Here is a 23,368-nt window from a genome sequence, read left to right on the forward strand (position 1 = left end):
AAGCGCAGTAAAATTGGTAGTTGATTGTTGCTAGCCATTTACAAGTCTTGTCGTAGATATGTCAGAACTGTAACTCGGCCGCTCGTGAACATTCACTGTGTTCTTGGTAAGCATAGATTTGGCCTTGTGTTTTAGGTTGTCATACTGAAAGGTGAATTCTTCTCCCAGGGATTTTGCCTGTGCTTAGCTCCATTCAGTTTTCCTTTACATCTCAGCTCCCCAGTCCTTAACAATTTATAAGCATACCCATAACAGGATGCATGTTTTGGAATATTTTTTATTCTCTGTTCAGGTTTCCTTTTCACTCTGTCAATTAGGTTAGTATTGTGGAGTAACTAATGTTGAGCTGCTATCAGGTTTCTCTTCAACTCTAACGGTTTTAAATTTGCCATTGGCCTCATGGTGAAATCCGTGAGCGGTTTCTTTCTCCATCAATTGAGTTAGGAAGGAGACGAGACGCCTGTATCTTTGTAGTGACTGGGTGTATTGATACACCATCCAAAGTGTAATTAACTTCATGCTCAAATGGATATTCAATTTTTGATCCAATCTTTAGCATGTGAAATTGTTTTTCACAGTATAATGGTCTAGTTGGAAGAACAAGTAAAAAAAAAAAAAAAGCAAATTATGTTGAGGCATGAATGTTTCAGTTGGTTCCCACCCTTGTGGGACACTTGTGCCAAGTCACATATGCCTCAATTCACAAGTCAGGTCCAAACACATTTTCAACTCAAGAGATTCAGCATACTCACTCTCCTTGTCCAAACAATCTTTATCATACACTTTCTGCTCAGGAATGAAACTGCTTCAGAATATGCCAAGATTTTTAATTCAACAGTTAGAACAAATAAGGGCATATCCATTACATAGACACTTTAGATATAACCTCAACATACATAAGTGCCTGTTCATGTTTCAGTAAATTATGGACCAATGTAATTTGCCAGTTATTGCTATAAAATTTGAGATCAATGAACAAATTGACTTAAATTCTCATCTAGTTACAGTAACAGATTATGCGTCTCCCAACTACTGAGAACCAACCAATATGAGACGAGGACCTTGACTACAGGTTGTCCTTCTTGGGTCCAAGTACCACACTAGATTTAGCCCCTAAGAATGCCACACGTAGGACGCATTACCAAAAGGTTCCTCAATGTTCGGGGGCAAAAGGTGGTGATTTCCTATTACTTTTGGCATTTGAAAGTCTACAGTTAAAAGCTATATGAAATGTTTTTTTTTTTTTTACCTGATTTATTGGTTAAAGCATTTACAACATGTGGAAGGAACAGTCACATGGTATGCATGTACGGTTTAATCATCCTACGGCTATAGAAATAGTTACCAAAATGATTGATGAAAATAGTTGAATAAGCATATGGGATGAATATGACATCTTATTTTTATTTGGGGAGACATTCTTTTTAACCACATTCAACACAGATCCAAGACCTTCCTTGTTTGGAAACCACTCCATGAGGAATGATTACTACTCAAAGAAATAACAGAAAAAAAGCAACACTTCCCAAAAAGTGAATGCTAAACATTAATCATGAACAAATTAAAAACATTTGAGAACATAGTCATACAATGTGTTGCATGAAGTAAAACTTAAAAATACTACATCTTGTGCGTAGATGACAAACATTTGAGTGTTTTGGTAAGGGTTAATATGCCATTATAACCCTGAAGAAATTCAGGCAAATTACATGATCTACAGCAAGGAAACATTGTTTTTTTTCTACTGTAAAATTGAGTGAGGATGGAAGAGGGATGGAGGGGCTTAGAGGGACTGGGTTTGTGCCGGTGATTAGCTCCCTTACGGTCCATGGAGATGGACTGGTGACATAATTCAAGACTCTTCTGGGGCAGCCTCCTTTGCTAGTGCCTTCTTCCCTTGTTCATACCTGTATTGTGAAAGGGGATAAGGGAAGAGAGAGGAAAAGAAACTTGAGGTTTATGTACATTTATTCAAATACATTTGCCCTTATACGTCAAGGAAATAAAAGCTAAACACTAAAAAAAGAAAAAGTAAAACAGTTTTTTATGAGCCTCCAGGTTGATTCCTAAAGAACTTACAAAGGACAGAAAAATGTATTGTGGCTGTTTATGGCGAAGCCAAATCGATAGGTCAGGTCTTCATTCTATTTCTGCACTCTAAGAGAGGTTCACTTACTGGAAGATCCTGTAGAGCTGGGATATTCCAGCACTACCCACAAATAAATTGACAGCAAAGAGGTTCCAGTTCTTTGGAATGATGACCAAAGAGTATCTGGACCAGGTCAGACCTGAGAAAGTGGGAAAATTAAATTAGTCAATGAGTGAAGTTGTTTATTTGACTGAAGGATTAATTTACACTATACCTGTCACTCACGGAATAATATAGGAACTCCACTATACCTGTGGCTGTCAGTACAGCAGACTGGGATATGCTCAGTTTCTCAGCTGGTCGACTCATATCTGCCAGACCAGCCCCGACCAGACCCTATAGATGAGTAGAGGCATGGGACTTGAAATTTGTTTCATTAGACAATGCCTTCAAACATGTTTACATTTAGATAAGGCAGTAGCTCAAGCTTAGGAAATTCAGCCCTTACCCATTTGAACATCGGGGCCCAGAAGAAAATAGTCTTTGGACCTGGAATTAGAGAAGACACAATCCATGAGAAAATTGATTACAGAACAGATTATAAAATATCCGACAATTCTCAGCAAATTCTCAGTTCAGGGCAGGGAAATCTTAAACACTTAATATGAGTGATGCTATTTTCATTGTTCTGCTATCTATCCCATTGGTAACCAAATAAAGGCTAAATGACCTCTCCTAAGTAACATCTCACACTCCATGAATAAGATGATACTCGGAGATTTGTTTTTTTTAACACCTGTCAGCTAGAGCAAAAAAATGGCCTTAAATGATAACAAAAAGTTTTTTTTTTAAAAATACAAATAAATTTAATAATAATTACATAGTGGTGCAGCCAGTCCACACGGTGGCACAGTGCCCTTCTTTGGGGAGAACCCTGGCGTGGACAAAAAGCTTCCACATGCAATACGCTAAGAACACCATTGTTTGCTCTGAATCTAATCTACCATCTCCATCAGAAAACACTTGCCTCCGGCTGCACAATGAGGAGGGAAGAGAACTCTGTTTTAACCAATCATCTTGCAGGGAGTTGGGCACCACCCCTCATGTGGTCAAAACTTTCTTCCCTTGTAGCTGTGTTCTGTTCTCCAATAGCAATGATAGAGTGCTGACAACTTTAGTCTGAACTTTAGTCTGCATTATTGACTATAAAGGAAGAGTTCATGCAGTGATAAGTCAACAAGAATAAAATCAGGCATTAGTCCTCCTAGCCAGCAATCATTGTCTTACACCCATTTAAGTTACAATTCAAGCATTAGGCTAATGATTTTTTTCTCCACATATTTTTACCAACAAAAATAGATGTAAAAACAAGGGTTGGCTGTGTCAGCTAATGCCACATTCACATTAGCAGTTTGAAGTAACTCAAGTCCTATTTTTTTGCATATCCGATTCTAATCTGTCCTTTTTCCTGCAGTCTGAACAGCTAAAAAGCACACGGAATCGGATACTTCAACACACATTTCAAACCACCTACGTAGGCGGTTTGAAGTCAGATATAAATCTGATTCCTGTTAATGCGACTTGTGTCTGAACGGTCAAATCCGATGGTTTCTAGATTTATTTGGCATATCGTGTTGCTTGCTAGTTCTGTTGACAGTTTGACAAGAACGTGGTAGCTCACTAGATTGTTAATTGTTCACAAACAAATGAGTGAATGTGCTAGAAAGAAACAGCTACCTTAGGAGCTAGAAACAGAGCTGCCATGTCTATTGTCGCCATTTTGTACTTAGCTAGCTAGTTGACTGCTGTGGCTAGCTAAAACATACTTGTTTTGAAAGTTGGATTATCTTATCATTTGAGGCTATAAAAGTGTTTTTACACTATGGTTTTAACAATTCAAAGTAACTGGGAAACGTCCATGACAGGTATTGTCATCACCTTAGCTTGCTACATAACTTCTGAGTGATAGGAAGCACGAGCACCACCACCGATCAGCCTACACCACTGCACACACACCCGTCATTATTATGACAACTAGTGTAGCCATGTCAGCAAATGACTGCTGTCTGAACACACACAAATCCAATTTGGTCACTTGCTGTTTGGACAGTCAGTATTCCAAAATGGATAACATACATACATACACACACATTATTTGAGCATTAAGGCCTGCAATGCGACACCATTCAAAAAATGCCATCTGTTTTTTTGTTGATTGTGGTGGAAAAAGCCGTCTCACTCCAGAATCTCCCATAAGTGTTCAATTGGGTTGAGATATGATGACAGGCAGACCGACACACACTTTAATCCCCCTATGCTCCTTTGGCTGCGTTTACACAGGCAGCCCATTTCTGAAATTTGTTCCACTAATTGCTCTTTTTACCAATTACATCAGATCTTTTTCAGAGCAGATTTGATGGGTCAAAATACTAATTAGTGAAAAAGATCCGAATTGGGCTGGCTGCCTGTCTAAACGCAGCCAAGATAATGGCCATCAGGGCATTATTATACATGACCCTAAGCATGATGGGATGTTAATGGCTTAATTAACTCAGAAACCACACCTGTGTGGAAGCACCTGCTTTCAATATACTTTGTATCCCTTATTTACTCAAGTGTTTAGTTTATTTTGGCAATTACCTGTAGGCCTACATAGGATGCTATGCAACAGGTTTGACCAGTGTTACAGGTTTGGCCAATCACATATTTTTTCTGCCAAAGGCACATACATGTAACTGCCAAAATAAAGGAAACACAAACTTAGTGTCTTAATAGGGGCCACCCCGAGCCGCTTCAATGCACCTTGGCATAGATTGTGTCTGGAACTCTATTGGGAGGAATGCAACACCATTCTTCCACAAGAAATTCCATAATTTGGTGTTTTGTTGATGGTGGTGCAAAATGCTGTCTCAGGCACCGCTCTAGAATCTCCCATAAGTGTTCAATGGGATTGAGACACACACACACACTTCAAACCCCCTATGCTCCTTTGAGACCCCTCTTTCAAAGTCGCTGAGATCTGTTCTTCTAGCCATGGTAGCAACTGGGCATTTTTATACATGACCCTAAGCAGGATGGAATATTTTATTTGCTTAAATAGCTCAGGGACCACACCTGCTTACTTTGGATCCCTAAATTACCAAGATGTCATTTATTTTGTCAGTTACCTGTAGTACACTGCCTTATATAGTGCAAACAGTGATTGTTGGCATCGTTAATAAAACACCCCTAAGGACAAATGTATGGGACGAATAACACATCCTATCACCTGTGCAGAATCGATAGTCTGTCCTCTCACAAGATATATACAGGTTATAGAAAGGACAAGATTCTGTAAGGACAAAGGTTAGTTAACAGCGGTAGCTAAATTTACTGGTGTAGGAGTGTTTAAAGAGTGCAAATGTTTACAAGCAGGTCGCTCTCAACATTGATTTCCTAAAAACTTGCAACTACGTATTCTGCAAGGAACCATGCAAATGTTGAAAATGAAATTGCTATGCTTAGCTTCCATTCGCTTTGGTACTGCAATCCAGGCAATCCTCTCACTCACACAAAACTCCACGCGACCACCTGCAACCAATGAGGTCTATGCTTGCAAACACGCCCATGTAGCCAGGTAGTGTACCATTAACTGCACAGTACTCAATGGGATAACTACTCTGCAAAACTGTTGTGCCATCTCTTTACAGATTTTGAGGCGCCGCCATGACATTTGTTTGGGTTAAAAACACAGAGCAGCGAGATTAGATAATAAAATATTGGTTGCACACATCAAAATATGTAGGAAGGGATTTTGACCAAATTCACTAACTAAACCATGGCCACTTCAACAACAACAGCGGTCATCAATGTGTACCGTCCTCAATTTGGTCTAGACGCACGCTAGTTGCTGATAATCTATGGCTAATGCTGGCTGTCAGTCTAATAGCATTTACATTACCTGCAGGGTGATTGTAGATAGGTCGCAGTTTTGCTGGCAACATTAGCCCGATCTTATCCAGCAGTTTGTGATAGGAAACTCTCATCGCAGCCATGTTTGCAAAAGGCTAATGTAGCTGTCTAACGTTAGCTACACCTGACCTAGCAAGCTAGCTAGCTTGCTAAATACGTAGCTACGAAGGTAAATAAGTTCGACTTTGACACTTCAGTATTGGTATTGCCCGATATCTAATATTTGCAGCAATGTAGTCATAAAACGGTTCAGGAAAAATGTCAAAGGCGCTGTCCTACTTTCGACCTTCTAATGCAAACCTATTGGCATGTAGCTAGCCTGCTATGCTACAACAGTGCTCATTCCTGGTGGCCTTGATTTGAGAGCTTTTACAAGGTGGTGACTTTTCTTCACAGCGCAACCTATCTAGCACAGTAACACAACAAGACGCTCCTAATTCCTATTGGTGTATTTGGACCAATCCTCCGAACATGATTGGTGTACCAGAGACGAGCGGCACGTTCTACCAGACTCTACCGTTTGTTCATCTGTCTACATAATCCAGTATTAATATGATGCCACTTTACTATAGCATCGCGCAATTATAACTATATCATATGTAATAGCCTCAACTGGATTTTCAATTAATTGTTAGAGAGACTGGAATTTCTAAACCCAGAGACTCAACATCGCGAGACTTCCGGGAACGCTTGTGAAACAGACCGGAAAAACCAGGTCGAGGTTTGGGGTTGGAGAAGTGAAAAATATTCCATAGTTGTTAATTTACTCGAAATCGAAAGGCAAAACCTAGATTCGAGCCGATGTCTTCAGTAATTAAACATGGTATTACTCCAACCTCGTGATAGTGACAAACTGACACATTTTAAATTTGTCAAAAACAATTTTATATGAAATGAGTGCCATTGAATTGACGGCTTGTACATGCGCAGTTCGGCGAGAGACGACCGTTTTACCATATATGTTGTTTACAACTAAACCTTGGTCTATATATGTGCTTAGCTAGGCGACGTCGCCATGACATCACCTACCAAGAGTGTGAACGGCGATTTCAATTGGAGAGCAGTTTCTGTCTATCATCCCACTGTACCGACTCGGGCTGCGTCATACTGCTGCAATGTTGACGGTCTCGATTAATATTATCGAGCATAGAAATAGGACGCACAGAAAGCCCCGCACACCATCGTTGTTTCAACCAGGGAGTTAGACACAACAAGAGAGAGAGAAGTAGAGCCACCAAAATAACATCAGAGGAATTAAAGCGACGGAAGAGAGGCTGCAAAATGAAGAGGGGGGCGATAAAACATAGCTGTATAATAGCTTAGCACGCATGCTAACGTTGGCTTCTAATTAGCTAGCTACGTCGCAACGGTCACGCAGAGAACAACATCAAAAGGCGATAGTCAGAAGACAGGGTTTACAACTGTATTTCAATGGTATTTTTTAATAAAAGCAGGTTCGAGCATTATGTCCTGCTCTGGTAACCTGGTTTGGGATGTTAACAAGCGTTCCATTGGATATAATGACCCGAATGCTGTCAGGATCAACTACTTAGGTAAGAGCTCCTGCCTGTGTCCAAAATAATTTGCAATAACACACACAGACAGCTACAGTGAACGTCGACCAGTTAGTTAGCTATGTTTTCGATTAGATTACTAACATGTGAAATACAAGCTGACAACAATGCAGCGAACTTGTTTCCCCACTTCAGACACCAGTGGCGTTGATTTTGTTTCGTTGCAATTATTGCTTGCCTTTCCGCGTGGGCAGCTTGCTATTTTGTAACAATACCCCTCTTGCCACAGCAAGCTAGCAATGCCTTTTTAGGTAGCTATAGCTAACTAGCGCAATTGCTGATTTGTGCCAGTTCCCTTTGGTGAAAGTGGAGGTTATTAAAATAACTGTGGTTACATTTCATTTGTGAATTTAAATATCCGATTTTGGTGTTTGATTGACCAATTCTTTCATCACATAGGTTACAAGTTGTAGCTGGAGGAAATGTCTATATGCACCTGCTGTCTAGTCTACCCTTTGTCCTTACAAAATCAACAATAATGGCTGGTTATTTTAAGACTGTTTCTGCAGAATATAGAGAACGAGTTTCAGGCCAAGTCATCCGGAGTTTTGATTATTGCAATTTGCCCAATTGCTAATGAAATTAGTAGAGCTGCCAAATCTCACGCAGTAGCCTAGAGACACGCATTTGAGCCTTTTATCACGCTCACTCGACACATCTTATCTTACACATCGAAAAGTAGTGGTTTTATTTTTCTAATTAATCCAGTATATTCAATGCGTTAACCTTTTAACTGTGCTGCAAATTGTTTAGAAATCGGAGCATCGACACTTGCAATTTAATAACATCACGAGCGGAACCTATATTATTATTATTATTATTATTATTGGCCTGTCTTGCAACAGCACTGTGAACCGCGGCACATTGAAGCATATGATTGGTCTAGTTATGTAATGAATCAAGGTGATTGGATGCGCGTTTTAAATAAAAAAAACCCTTAAGATTAGAGGAGCTGAATGGAGAGATTTTGTCAACAACATTATTTTGCTGTTACTCCCTATTGCAGAATGCAGACTTTTGACAGCATGTACTGAAGTCGATTTAATCCATATTTGTTTAGTCCCCCTCGTTTGGTGATTGGCATTTAGGCTGTGACAACGAAAAGGCCGCAGACTGACCTACAGTAGGTTTTAGCAGGGAAGTTTGGTGGGGTCGTTGGCATTAATACGTGTCGTAAAACAATGTAGTAAAATAATAATAATGGAGTTAATAAAGCCTTATACACACATGGTCTCTTTTTTGATTTCTTAAGGCCGTTCCAAAATGCAGGTGTTCAGCCTAACTCAGTATTCTGTCACTCATTTCTGTCACACCACCACCACCACCACCACCACCGTGGGCTAAAAATCTGGAAAACTGGAAAAAGGTGTGATATGATTTATAAACAATATAAAATAAGCAGATTTTTTATTTTTATTTAACCAGGCAAGTCAGTTAAGAACAAATTCTTATTTACAATGACAGCCTAACCCAAACGATGCTGGACCAGTTGTGCGCCGCCCTATGGGACTCCCGATCACGGCCGGTTGTGAAACAGCATGGATCTGTAGGGATGCAGTGACTTAGGAGCCACTCATGGGGACACTGTCACCGCAAAATCTAGGGGAGAGCTTGAAATTTCAAGCCCCTTGGGTGCTGCCATAGAGTTACAATGGAAGTGCCCATCCAAGAAGGCTCAAGGTCACTGGCCACAGATAAGTTGACGCCAAATCACGTTATCTACCATTGCTTTGATTGGACTGATCATGTCAACATCATACTTTCAAAATCTTAGCTAACAAGCTAGACAAGCAGTCATCATCATGAATCAAGCTGACAATCTACTGGCAAATACTTTTCAATCCTTGTCATATCAAGAGAAATTATAGATAAAATGTATCTGTGCTCATTGGCCATTGGACATAAACATTACACAACAAATTCAACAATGAGCTGTTTTGGAAGGAATCATTGGCTAACTGCAAGTATTGCAAGTAATCACTAGCCTGATATTCAGTGGAGTGGGTGTGTGGTCCAAGTCTGGGTTTATGGGTCTCTTTTCTAAGCTTAAAAGGATACACATTCAACAATAGCCATGTTGTCAATTCAGCATGACTTCTGTCGCGTTCAAAACAACTAGGAAATCTCAGACTTCAGTGCGTTCAAGACAACTGGGAACTCTGGAAAAAAAACTCTGACTGGGAAAATACGTTTTGAACGGTCATCACACTCGAAATTCGAAGTCGGGAACTCGGGCCTCTTTCTAGAGCTCTGACCTGAAGATCACTGACGCCATGATTCAACCCTGTTTTTTTTCCCCTGAGTTCCCAGTTGTCTTGAAAGCACCATAAATCCAGAGAATGCCAGACTTTGATGAAAGTTTGATGACAAAATTTGCTCAAGAAGGACCGCCGCGTCACCTTCCTGCACAACAATCTGAATCCAAAAATGTCTTGCATAAATTAGGTAATATGCCAGGGAGATGTGTATATTGTATCTAAGAAAGTAATACTAAGTGTATGTTCTGTAGTAAGCTGTTAGTAGCCCATGTGCCTCACCCTCATCATTTAGTCTACTGTTCTGACTTGGTGGTGCACATGTAGCCTATAGCCTGTTTTAAAGAAATGTCATAATCGAATACTGTAAGAGCTTTCATTATCGGATTTATATGCCCCCTTTATTTATCCTACAGTTTTGATTTGTTGTACAGGGAGAATACTGTAAGAACGGCCCATGTTCTGAATTCTGTTGTACATTTTAAAAGTGCTGAAGAAATATTTATATTTACGCCGTCCGTCCTAGCTCGCTCATGAATGTCTTAATCGAAATTACGGATTCCCTCTTATCCGCTTGTCGTCCCCTTATGCCATATTTGTACATTTCAATTGTCAGTAGAAACCACATTTGTTTAAGCAAGTCAGCCATATCAGCTATGTTTTTTTTAAAGGCAGTAAATGAGGCTGAGTGAATTGTTTAGCTGGCAGACCAGGCTCCGCTAATGGCCAGGTGTAGCAGTGGTAAAGTGTTGGGACTCTGCTGTTGGGACATCTTTATGTAGGCCCGACCAGTTTGTGGGTGCTGTTTGTCACTGTTATAGTGTAATTCATGTATTGTTTAGTGTTGGGTAGTGGCTTTGCTGGCATGCATCAACATTTTTTAGGTTAATGTGTAATTTCTCTCTCATGTGGTGGTCATGGCTAAAGACGGCGCAAATTCCTACTATTTATGTGTCCAGGTTAAACATGGGACGTCCCTCATAAACAAACATTTGGTTAAATTCATGGTTATTGCAACATTTTCAAATCCGTTAGAAGCGATTAATAGACAAAACAACAATGTAATTGACTGGCCAGAGATCAGGGCATTCATCAGCAAAGACACAGTGCAAGCTGATAGTATTTTGGAAAACCCAAATTGAAGTCAAAATGATTGAAGTGTGTCAGCTGTATGGTGATTTGCAAGTTGGAAAAAGTGGGTGTGGTGTCAGTTTGTATCAGTTTGGTGTCAGAATGATATCTAATTGACTGATGGACGGTGACTTGCTGGCTGACTTTTGTCCATTTGCAATATGTTTAAACAGTGATAGACCATCACCAAATTGACATTCTGAAATCAACACCAACGAGCGATGGAGAGGAACCAGAATCACTGCCCAGCCATCCCGAGTTTATCGGGCCAGTCAATTTCGCATTCCTGCAGTATTTCTGAGCCTGTCAATTTTGTGATGGTAAATGCCCATTGAAACATGTTGCAAATGGACAGCTGTGCGCCTGGTGATTAGAACGGGTTACCAGGAGAACATTTTTAAAATAGTTTTTAATACCTTTAGGGGGTGCAAGGGGTCCACGGTTGGGTAGGGAGCACCCCCCCCCCACCCGTGCCCATCCAGTAGGGGGCGCCCCTGGTCATTTTGGACATTTAAAAAAAAAATGTAAAAAAACGACAGAGTCCCACTTCTCTCATGTCACCATCGAGCGATGGAGAAGAACCACTATCACTGCCCGGCCATCCCGAGTTCATCGGGCCAGTCAATTTTGCATTTCTGCAGTATTTTTGAGCATGTCAAATTCATGATGGTAAATGCCCATTGAAACATATTGCAAATGGACAGTACATTTGCAATAAGATTCAACAGTGAAAAAACATCACCAAATGGACTTGATGAAATCAACACAACGATCTAGGTTGATTCATGGCTTAACATAGTGCTATTTATCATTTGGGCAGTGTAAATGCCATTTGGACATGGTTCACTGACTTTTAGGTTTGGAAACTGACTTCCTATGATCGTACATGGCAAATGGACATAACATCCTGATTTTGCACTTTCAATACTTTCATATTGCATTTGGACATTTCTTATTGCATTTGGCAATGGTTCACTGACTTTTGACTTCGACTTTTGACTTCCTATGAAATCATATTGCAAATGGACAAAACATATGCCCCTATGGACAAGTAAAAAATAATAATTATGACAATAAAATATGACAAGTATGTTCATACAGATCTTATACATGTATAATTGACAGAAAAATCGAAAGAATTTTGAAAAACGGTCCAGAAAGAACTTTAACTTCTTGGGGCTATGTGGGACGTTAGCGTGCCACCCGTGGCGCACCCTATCAAGAGCGGCAAATTTGAAACCAAATAAATGTCAAAATTCAAATTTCTCAAACATACAACTAACTTACAGCCTTTGAAAGATAAACATCTTCTTAATCTAACCACGTTGTCCGATTTCAAAAAGGTTTTACGGGGAAAGCATAAAGTTAGGTTATGTTAGGAGAGTACATTGATAATAGCTGTGTGTAATGCATTGTCGATTCAAAGACAGGCGTCACCAAAACCATAAAATCAGCTAAAATTATGCACTAACCTTTTACAATCTCCATCAGATGACACTCCTAGGACATTATGTTAGACAATGCATGCATTTTTAGTTCTATCAAGTTCATATTTATATCTAAAAACAGCGTTTTACTATGGCGTTGATGTTCAGGAAATCGTTTCCCTCCAATACCGGCAGTCAAGTCATGACAACAAAATAATTAATTAATATTAGAAAACATTGGTAAAATATTATATTGTCATTCAAAGAATTATAGATTTACATCTCTTGAACGCAATGGACTTGCCAGATTTAAAATTAACCTTACTGGGAAATCACACTTTGCAATAATCTGAGCACTGCGCCAGAAAAATACGCATTGCGATACAGACTAACCGCCATGTTGGAGAGATCTAAAATCGAAAATACTATGTAAATAATCCATTACCTTTGATTCTCTTCATCAGATGTCACTTCCAAAGAATCCCAGGTCCATAACGAATGTAGTTTTGTTCAAAAAAGCTCATCATTTATGTCCAAAAACCTCCGTGTTGTAGCACATGATCTAAGCCAGCCGGACTTCACTTCACTTCAAGAACGGAAAAAATATATTTACGTTCGTTCAAACATGTCAAACGTTGTATCGCATAAATCATTAGGGCCTTTTTTAACCAGAACATGAATAAAATTCAAGGCGGACCATTGGGTTCTCTTTTAAAACGTTTCGGAATAGTACCCACCATCAACTCGCGCGCAAGGTGTCTAATGGGCCATCGCCGTTCCAAGGCTCTTCTTCAGTCAGATCTCAGAGTAGAAGACTCAAAACACTTTGTAAAGGCTGGGGACATCTTGTGGAAGCAATAGGAAGTGCCAAAACATTCCTCACCCCCTTTGTTTTTCAATGGTATAGGCTTAAAGTCAATTCAACACATCAGGTATCCACTTCCTGTCAGAATCTGTCTCAGGGTTTTGCCTGCCAAATGAGTTCTGTTATACTCACAGACACCATTCAAACAGTTTTAGAAACTTTAGGGTGTTTTCTATCCATATATAATAAGTATGTGCATATTGTAGTTACTGGGTAGGATTAGTAACCAGATTAAATCGGGTACATTTTTTTATCCAGCCGTGAAAATACTGCCCCCTATACCCTAACAGGTTAAGGGGGTGATAAGTTTTTGATTTTTTTCTTTTTCAAATTTTCAAAATTTGACCCTTGGGTCTTGACTTGATGTGCATTTACAATATGAACATTTATGGTTGAGCGCGCTTGCAATCTATTGGATTTTTGCTGTGTGAGACTTGGCATTTGCCATAAGGCATTTGCAATATATTTTGAATGAAACAGCGTCCAATTGAGTGGTATTGTACATCGTGTATATGTTTCGTACGGTGCCAATAATATTCCATTCATTCTTGTCCATTTCAGGGGGTTATTCCCTTACATATCCTTAATGAATGAGGAAGACCCCATACAGCAGCTAAGCTAATTGGGATCCATAATAAATACAAATAGGGGCCAATGGTGTCTTGTGTATTTTCAAACCCATCCTTTTTTTCATTTTTTTTCCTTCTCAGTATCAAATCAAATGTTATTAGTCACATGCGCCGAATATAACAGGTGTAGACCTTACAATGATGCTTTCTTACGAGCCCCTAACCAACAATGCAGCACTCAGTCTAGTGTTGATATATACAGATAGAACATTCAACACATGCAGTGGACCCCATACACATTAGCTCTCCCTCCTACCCATCCAGTTCTCTGCTCTGTGTGTAGAGCGGTTGTGTGTGTGTGTGGGACAGGGCCAGGAATTGAATAATTGATCATAATCTTTGACACCCTGCTGGATATCACAGAACTACAGCACAAACATCATCATTGCTTCCTTCCGCCCAGACACGGCTCTCCATTCATCTCAGTTACGTTTCATGGGTGACCGATTTAATTGAGACACAACATGAGCACATATTGGAGGATTCCGTAAGAAAAGCCCACAGCCAAAGCTGAGTGTTCAGCTTTGGCTGTGGCAATGCTGTTTGTTTTCTTTGACACACTGGAAAAGAATCCATTGATTCGGGGCAAATGGGCTACTCAAAATATAACTCAGAGAGACTCTGAAATGAATCTCCTTAAGTGGGAATTGTACTGGCAGGAGACCACTTTTGTGATAGCAAATTCATCAGGGACCCCCTCAAAATCAGAACACAACTCAGACTTTTAGAGTGCGATTAAAAATGGTATTGGTGACGGAATTAGGTATAGGCGACATGGACAGCCACCCAGGGCGGTATCTTGCCGGGGGCGGCACCGGGCGCCCGCACAAAACAAATCGGAACGGTGACATTTGCGCGATCTACTTTCTATCGCTCATTTGCACGTCACGTCAATGATGTCATGTCACCGTGTGGGACTGTGGGTCAATTAACCTTGTCGGAGTGGGTGCCCTGATTCTAGTTTGTGAGCTAGGCAGGCTACTGTCTGGGAAGGTCTCCCACTCAGAAGTACGAGATGGGGAGGGGGGTGGGGGTAGGTTGACCTCAGGTCTCCCCACTGGAAGCCCGAGGTAGGGGGAGTGGGGGATTGTATCAAATAGCGCACCTCTAATTTTGTACAGTACTAATGCAATTAGTGAAATCAGTCACACTACGAAATGCTACCAAATAAATCACAATTCATTCATAATACTGTGAATATATAGTTTCACAGACATTGTTGAAATGTTTTCTGGTTTGTACGAATTCTTTAAGAATAATATAAAACCAGTCTGCACACCACCAAGGTGAATTGGTTTAGTCTTGACTCTTGGTTGACAGTGTTGGGGGATGGGTAATGTATTGGTGCTCGAGTGCCAAATCAACACATTTGTTACTATTTGTCTTTTGTTAATTCTTTTTGATATTTATGAGTCTTATTTTTGTATATATTTTTATATTTATATAGTTTTAAGTGTTGATAATTTATTTGTTCCAAATGTCTGAATAAAAATGTGTCAGTGCAGAATGGCATACAAGGAGTTTATACATGACTGCTGCAACGCATGGCTGGACTACCAAGTCTTGGGCCCTGGGAAATAACATTTTAAAGGCCCCCCTCTTTGTATCGGAGAAGAAATGTAATAGTGTTCAAGGTCATTTTACACATTTTGCCATGGGACAGAAGGGACAATTTTTGCTGTTTTTAATGCTTCGATTAAAGTGCATTTATGTTTATAAATGTTTTTGTGGGAATACAATAAGTATTGAGTTGACAACTGGATCATTAATGGAGTACAGTGGATTCCTGTGAGCCTCCCTGTTCTATCTAAGGGTAGCCAATATTGTAAATAAGTAATATTACATTGTATTTTATTGCACCTTCTAAACTTGTTCCACAAACTCCTTGCCAAATTTGTTGAATCTGTTGTTACTAGCACATCTATCTATTTATAAGTAAATAAATGATATACATACACACATATTATTACCCTGCAGTACCCCATTTTGGGAACCACTGGTCTAGAGAAGATAACCTGGTCTCTTTCAACAGCTGCAGTGCCTGCAAGGAACAGAGTCCTATGAGTATGGAACACCAGACTACATGATCTTAAGAGTAAACAGTAGGGATATGACAGAGGCTACGGTTCAGTTATGGGATCATAAAAGTCAAAATGACCATAACGGTCCACTGTTACTATAATGACAACATGTATTTGGGTTACTTAATCCCCTTTCCTCCTGATATTTCTTCATTGCCTGCAGCTCCGTAGTGTTTTTAAAAAATTTTTTTTTACAAACCTTCAGCTGTCTTCTACACGCCACTCTTCCTGGGGTTGGCTCTCCATTACACTGACTGGCATCCCAAGTGTGGGGGCCAGGACTACACTGGTGTTTCTATGGTAGTTTGGGTACTGGTTATGTGCACTTAACTCAGAGGACACTGACTTGAAACTGCTCAAGGCTTTTACTTTTTCCTTCACAAAAAGCTATGATGCCGCGATTAAACATGACATTGTTTTTATATGCCAAGGCTATTTTCTCAATAGAAAATCGAATTCAATGTTTTCAATGTTCTGTGCTTATGGTAGGCTATGTGATTTTTTTTCCCCCTCCCGTCTGTTGTTGCCCTCAGCTAACATGGATTTGAAGTATGCCCACTGTGTTCTTTTGTTGCGTTTCATTGTGTGATGTCACACTTGCTGGTGGAAAATAGTAATCAAGCTCCATAGAATCTTTCTGACATTTTGTTATTCACCCTTCAAGAGGATTATGAAATACTATGCATATGATCCTTGGTATTTGATTGCTATAAAAACACGTACCAAGCTCTACTAGGCTGACTGACATGTTGAATCAGGGAGTTGTCCCTGTGAGGACTGAGGAGTGCACTGCCTCCTTCCAATTACTAATGCCTGCAGATTTGGTTATGTTGACATTTCCTATTGAGGCATAGCTTTTAGGCTGATCTAGTATGTTAAGCTTTATGACGAATCTGATCTCTCTGAGTCAATAGTGAGGAAGTTGCTTTAAGAGACATCTAGAGGTGTGATCTTCTGCAGGTTTCAAATCCTCTGTTCCCCAAAGATAAATAACAATTAGGCCTACAACATGCTTGAAAAGCTACAGTATCAACCACCGCGCAGTGCGTAGCAACAAAGCTATGTTCATTGTATCTTTTGTGATATTGACTCAAAGATGCCTCTGCTCTCATAAACATAATGGAAATGACAGACACTAAGTGCTGACCAGGCCATTCAGGATATCAGCCATCTTCAAACAGTCCCAGACAGTCTCAGTTACTGATAGGATGCAAATATTAGCAGACATCTCCATCCACACCAGTGGTTTAAGCAGAGACGGTAGAGAAAGTGAGACATTCCACTCCCTAATTTTTTCTGATCGGGCTGGGACCAACCTAGTCTACTTTTTGCCCCTGCCCTGCGGAGGAGTTTCCCAGGGCAAGACTTCTTACTGGCAGTCTTTTTCTGGTCGCAGTGGGTGGGCCGAGCGGGAGGGGACATTAGTAGACCAGAGCCAGCTGTTCCGTCTCTTGCATGAGCATGCCAGATACTATGGAGGAACCGTTAGCGCATGTGGGAAAAGCACGCTCACGCGAGAGGAAACGCCAGGTGGGAAGCTACCTTGTAGTTAATTGCGCTCACCTGGTGTCCGAGGTCTGAATCAGTCACTGATTTAGAAGGAGAGGATGAAAACCAGAAGTGTTTTTACCCTCCAGGACAGACGTTGAATAGCCCTGCTATAGGCTATATGCCATGCATGCTATCTGGGGCTACTGGTATGCCTAATTAGCCTTTTCTATCTGTGGCCAAGTTAACCTAACTGTGATTTGTATTGAGTTGCGTTTGAGTGAGGATTTAGCAGGCCCAGGTGTGGGGCAGGTGGTTTATGGATTGGCCTAGCACTGCATTTAGCTTAGCGCTACATTTATCTTGACTAGGCTGGGTGTGTTGGTAGAGCTGTCATTGTCAAATGACCAGAGAGACCCTAGCATGTAATCACACCACTAAGAGGCTAAGTTTAGCACTGTGGAAGGGGGGCTAGTATTCCATTTGTGGAATATAAATCTCAGCAAAGGCCAGAAATATACTTCAAGGGAGAGTTGGGCCTAATCATAGAACATTTAAGGCTATTTTGCACAGTCTTCTTCACCCATGAGATTTAGTGAGATCAAATTACATGGTTTCAGCTAAATATGCTAATTCAATAATCATCATGTTACTTTCTCATGACCTATCAGCAAATTAATGAGGGGGAAGTGACATTTTGGGCTGTTGTCTTGCTCTTTTTGGATGTTTGACTTTAAATATCGGGAGGTTGAAAGACAAAGGAGGGAATATAGATACAATGGAGACATCTCTGCCTATTTTGTTGAATAGCTGTTTTGAGCTGTCTTCTCAGGTCTTCAATATTCCACTTCTCCAATGTTGAAAAAGCATTATATTGTTGTGGCCGAAGCTGTTACTTCCAGAAAGTGTTTCAGTCGAATGGCAAGCTTTCAGGCTTGTTTTTGAGGACATCACTGACCCGGGAAGAGCTCTGTTGATTGAATCTATTCCTCAACACTCTCAAAATGGATTGGCTGTGAAAAGAATATGTTAGAGGGGTGTGGGTGTGTATGGCAACCTGGAATATTCATATAGTCAGGCACTTTGTTTTGATTTGAACAGCAATGCACTAGAACCCAGCTGTAGAACAAAAGCTGATATTGTGCCTTGAATGCACTTACTAACTTGGAGCTCAGACTTCAATACGATTACAGAGCATTGGCTTGTTTTGTTTGTTTATTTATTTATCATCTTACCTATTTATTTACCCCTGTCTCTCTCTTATTGAATGGGACAGTCCAATTTAATCTGGCCAGGCGGCCCCATACACGTAGTGTCATTGTTTATATGAGGGCAATTCCATTATAACGGAATTACGTTGAGACTCCAGATTTTTCACTTGAAAATGTATACCAAACAAAAACCATTGATTTCAAAGTGTAACAAATGATACAACTATATGCACTTAACAATTTCCACAGAATATTTATAAAAACATATATTTACAGGAAGAACTTTGCAGATACAACATTTGGTAAAATGAGGGAGATTTTACCGTAATTCTGTTACCAAACTTTGCATCTGCACAGTTTTTCCAGTAAATGTTTCATATCTTTTATTATTATACTGTGTAAATTGTTCCAAATAATCATTGTGCATAGAGTTGTATGGTTTAAAAAAATGAAATCCATGTGTTTTTTTGTTTGGCATTCAGCGTAATTTCATTACCATTAGAATTTCAGGACCGGCACCAAGGCACACTAGGTTACAGAGGCAGGCCATAGTGTTAATGACTGTCTACTTTGCCTTTTCACAATGGCCTTGCACTTTCAATGCACAGTAGTCTGTCATAGTGGATGATGGAACTAAGGCCTTCACTTCCATGCCCTCTACATTCATTCAGTACACCTGGAATGCTTATTAGATTCTAGACTGTCATCTCTTTACCTGACAGGGTCAAATGGCATGAATTCTCTCCCAATGTTTTTTTTTTTTTTCTTCATACAATTCTAAAGCAAGTTTAATACTTTAAGGTAAGGTGATGTATTTTAGAACCTGGAGCTAGCCTAGCCTAATACATTGTAGGTTTGGGAGCAAGTTTACTCATAAAATAGCCTACTGCCAAACCTTTTTTAATGACAGTCTATTTGACGACAGGATAGTCAGTGTAGGCAGCCTGCTCATTTGATCCCCTATCCCTGTGACGGTGACAGCAGATGCAAGGGATGCTTCCTTAAGATGAGTAATACATTATAAGCTATGGAAAGATTGACTACAACGATTCTAACGTAACGTTTTAGTTCTTTCCCTACTCCCTCTTTTAAATACTAAGATCAGAGGCAGGAAAACAAACTATTGCAAAACAAAATAGACCCGTATAAATGGTTTCATAACTTCTGCTCCAGGGTATTGCCCATATAATTAGGAACCAGAATACTAGAATGGGAATTAACCTTCCTTATGATGGTCCAAAGGTCAGCCATGTTGGTCAGGGAGTTTGCCAACCATGGTTTGCCTGCTTATGTTGTGATAAGATAGTGGTGTAAAACAATGAATGTGAAGAATTTATCTGCACTGTGTGTTAGCTAGCTAGGCAGCCAGTTTTAGAGTAATGATTCCATATATTTTTCAAATTAACTGCCACCATTCCACAGCCATACACTGGCTCAAATCACCTGATAGGACTAAGACAAGTTGTAAATGCAATAAGTACTGATATTGTATCATATAATAGCACTCACAGCTTTACAAGAAAACACAATTTGAGTCATTTATGGTCCGTTTACATATATTTTACAGGCTATACAGAATTGATATAAAACCTGTATAAACTGTATTATATGTCAATATTTTAGGTTGACTATAGTTCCATTACACAATTGCTGATACATCACATGCCCTACTTTGTTTCCTGCATAAGTAAAAGCAGGAAATGCATTACTTATGCCTTTTACTGCCATTCATTCCAATTAGACTGGTTTTGCATTTCTCCCTGACCAAGATGGCTGCCATTTTTGCCTCATTACTGAACTTTGAGGGTTAATGACATAACCCCTCTATCAATTTAATAGGAACTCCATGGTATGTTTGGCCATTTCTATGTAATTTACCCATGTTGATGATGCCCTTGTTGTTGACTTGAATTTCATCAATAAGTTTGAATGCTGACTGAAGTAGTCTAATGATGTATTTAAGTAACATATCGTGGTAACAATTTGTGACTTGCTAATAAGGTATTTCTTCTGTTTCTGCACAGGGAGAAGAGAATTTGTCCAGCGGCTGAAACTCGAAGCGACACTCAATGTTCACGATGGCTGTGTGAGTATGCGTTACCCACCGTGTGTGGCTGGGGTGTACATTGTGCACATAACTCTCCATCCTTGCATCTTTAGAGCACGTCACCCTTCCCACTCGATCAGTCAGTGTGTGAAACCCTGTGTCAGACAGACAGAAAGCAGAGCTCAGTGTGAGTGTTGAGCTCTGGCCAGACTGCTCATACTCTGAAACCTGAGGCAGCCATACAGCCAGTCAAACGCCCTGTCAGACTGTCACACCCTGCCAGTCACTCCTTCTACCACTGCACAACAACTTTAAACTGCCTGATGCTGGTTTGGGTCAAGGATTCTGTCCTTCTCGTCCTGTCTGTTCAGTTGGTTGGAGGAAAATAAAGAGAGAAACGATAAATGATTAACAAAACTTCTTTATAGTACAAACAAAATGTCTTCCGTATGGAATCCCCTCGTACAACTTCCTGCCAGATTCCCTGCTTGTAGGCTACATTCAGATAATCGTCCGAGTGAGTTCTGTCAAATTGCGTATTCTCTGAGACCAGTAGCTTGGAAGAGTTTGTCATCGCTCCCACCTACCAAGTCCTTATCAGTGCATATGAAGGATGCAAAGGAGACGTAAGGAAGCCATTTAATTTTTTTACGTCTATCCGCTTACTGAATCACCATCCACTCTCTGTCTCCGTGAGGACCTGTCTGTCTCATCTTGGATACCTGAAGCCACTTGAGTTGTCAACCCCTGTCTTCCATAAATAGGAAGTGATCGAGGAAGAATTGCCCTCCAACATGTGTTACTAGTGCCATTCTGACTCACAATGCCTATTAGGCTATTACGAGTGACATGATGTTGCGTTAATGCTGGTGGCCATTACTTTTCAGTTCCCCAAATCCCAGCATGACCTCTATTGCAGGAGATGTTGGAAGAGATTACATCTAGGCTTGATCTACTCTGTAGATAACATTACTGTACAGTACTGGATCAAAGTAGTAGCGTAATACATCATGTATTGTCATTTAGGCTGTTATTACACTTCACTAAAAGACCCAGTTCTTAAACAGCACCTTTCCCCTTGTTCCTACTCCTTGCTGTAGGCATATTCAGACCTGAATTTCTAAAGATTTAGGGGAAGCTTGTGACATCTTGCTGCGCACTTCTATCCACTTTCTATAGATCTGCATCACAAGTCCAGGGGCTTGGGGCTAAGGGAAAAAGCTACTGTAGAGTTTTGTTTCAGACTTATTCAGAATGAGACTAGTCTGACTCTGAAGGGCCAGGTTGAGTTGAGGGTGGGGAGGGGGGGGGGGGACCTGGTCAGCCAGGGGCACACTGAGTGGTCTGGGTGGCATAAGGACTCTGACTTAGACACAGACACACAGTATTCCTAAAGAGTTCTATCAAGTAGGATCAGTATACAACACAACGGGCTGAATGAGTGCAGCAGGTGATGGGATAGGTCAGTATTCGGGTCAAGCTACAGTCTGCTTGAACAGAAAAGATGGTGGTTGTGGTCATAGTGATAATGATCTCCTCAGTTTCATGTTAGCAACAACCTCCACTTACCACAATGCTAAGCCTGAAGAAATTGAATATGCAAGATAAAAATATGATACTACCAATGATATTAACGCGACAGGTTTTTTCAGTGTATAGCATATTTATTACACAATCTAGGCCTACATTTTTACAATACTTTTGTGAAACATGAAATGTTGTCCTTTTCTAAGGGGATACAGGTGAACAGCAGTGTAGCCTTTCCTAGCATGCCTGTGTTGTCCTGGCAACTACTGAAACACAGTGATAGCAGAGTGGTGACTACAGGAAAACATGCACTCTGTCTTCTTACCCCCTTGGGAGAGACTTCAGCGTTCTTTATCAGTAACCTATAATTTGTTTCCCATGCATGACATCATGCCCCACATTTAGTGACCTCCCCTTTTGTGTCTGTCTGTCTATTTCTAATATAAACCATCCAGCATATCTCTAATTACAGCACGTGTGTTCTTTTAGCATGTAACAGACCACTCTTATTAAGCTAATGTATTTTCTCAGACAGTGATGCGAGCAGTTTCTCTGAAATGACAGCCGTTCTGTGAAAAATGCAATAACATTTACAGTGTTTATTAAAGCTGCTCGACAAGGGAAGGACAGTAAATCATGACCGGGGATCAAATGGAGATTATATCACCCAGAAAGACACTTTGTGGAGGGGGAGGAGGGGTCCAGTTGGGTTTGGCAATGAAGAGGGATTGTGTGACCAACCTTGTTGCACACTGATGGGACTCGCCCTAGAAATAGAGGGAGGAGAGTGTATTAAACTCTGCTGGGGAACTTAATGAATTATTGATCTTTGATCTACGGTCGCGAAGACACAGCGCCTAGAGAAGGCACGAAATGTGTGCCCTGTGTTGCAGATATAGAATGTTCCATTATACACTAAACAAAAATATAAACGCAACATGCAACAATTTCAAAGATTTTTCTGAGTTACAGTTCATATAGGGACATCAGTCAATTTAAATCAATTCACTAGACCCTAATGTATGGATTGCACATGACTGGTCACAGATACCTTAAAAAAAGTAGGGGCGTGGATCAGAAAACCAGTCACTAT

General features: G+C 40.3%; 2 protein-coding genes across 6 annotated transcripts in view; one reads left to right on the forward strand and one right to left on the reverse strand.

Moving 5' to 3' along the window:
* Nucleotides 1-806: 806 nt before the first annotated feature.
* Nucleotides 807-6,412, reverse strand: LOC115161296 (mitochondrial pyruvate carrier 2). Its single transcript, XM_029712158.1, has 5 exons — nucleotides 6,030-6,412; nucleotides 2,598-2,638; nucleotides 2,401-2,485; nucleotides 2,177-2,288; nucleotides 807-1,907 (listed from the first exon to the last, which is right to left on the reverse strand). Exons 1-5 carry the CDS (start codon nucleotides 6,121-6,123, stop codon nucleotides 1,853-1,855), a joined length of 387 nt encoding a protein of 128 aa, XP_029568018.1. The 5' UTR covers nucleotides 6,124-6,412; the 3' UTR covers nucleotides 807-1,852.
* Nucleotides 6,413-6,587: 175 nt separating this feature from the next.
* Nucleotides 6,588-23,368, forward strand: part of LOC115161295 (DDB1- and CUL4-associated factor 6) — a 67,240-nt gene continuing 50,459 nt past the window's right edge. For all 5 annotated transcript variants that reach the window (XM_029712153.1, XM_029712154.1, XM_029712155.1 and 2 more), the window contains exons 1-2: nucleotides 6,588-7,593; nucleotides 20,726-20,787. In XM_029712153.1, coding sequence (XP_029568013.1) covers nucleotides 7,506-7,593; nucleotides 20,726-20,787 — 150 coding nt within the window. In that variant the 5' untranslated portion in view covers nucleotides 6,588-7,505. The remainder of the gene's footprint in view (nucleotides 7,594-20,725; nucleotides 20,788-23,368) is intronic.

Source organism: Salmo trutta, chromosome 24 (genome assembly GCF_901001165.1).
Source record: "Salmo trutta chromosome 24, fSalTru1.1, whole genome shotgun sequence".
In the NCBI taxonomy this organism is placed as follows: domain Eukaryota; kingdom Metazoa; phylum Chordata; class Actinopteri; order Salmoniformes; family Salmonidae; genus Salmo; species Salmo trutta.

Coding starts and splice junctions, on each gene's coding strand:
- LOC115161296 (XM_029712158.1), bottom strand. CDS start 6,123: ATGGCTGCGATGAGAGTTTCCTATCACAAACTGCTGGATAAGATCGGG. Junction 2,639..6,029: donor TATCTACAATCACCCTGCAG/GTAATGTAAATG, acceptor CTCTAATTCCAG/GTCCAAAGACTATTTTCTTC. Junction 1,908..2,176: donor CAGCTCTACAGGATCTTCCA/GTAAGTGAACCT, acceptor TTCACAATACAG/GTATGAACAAGGGAAGAAGG.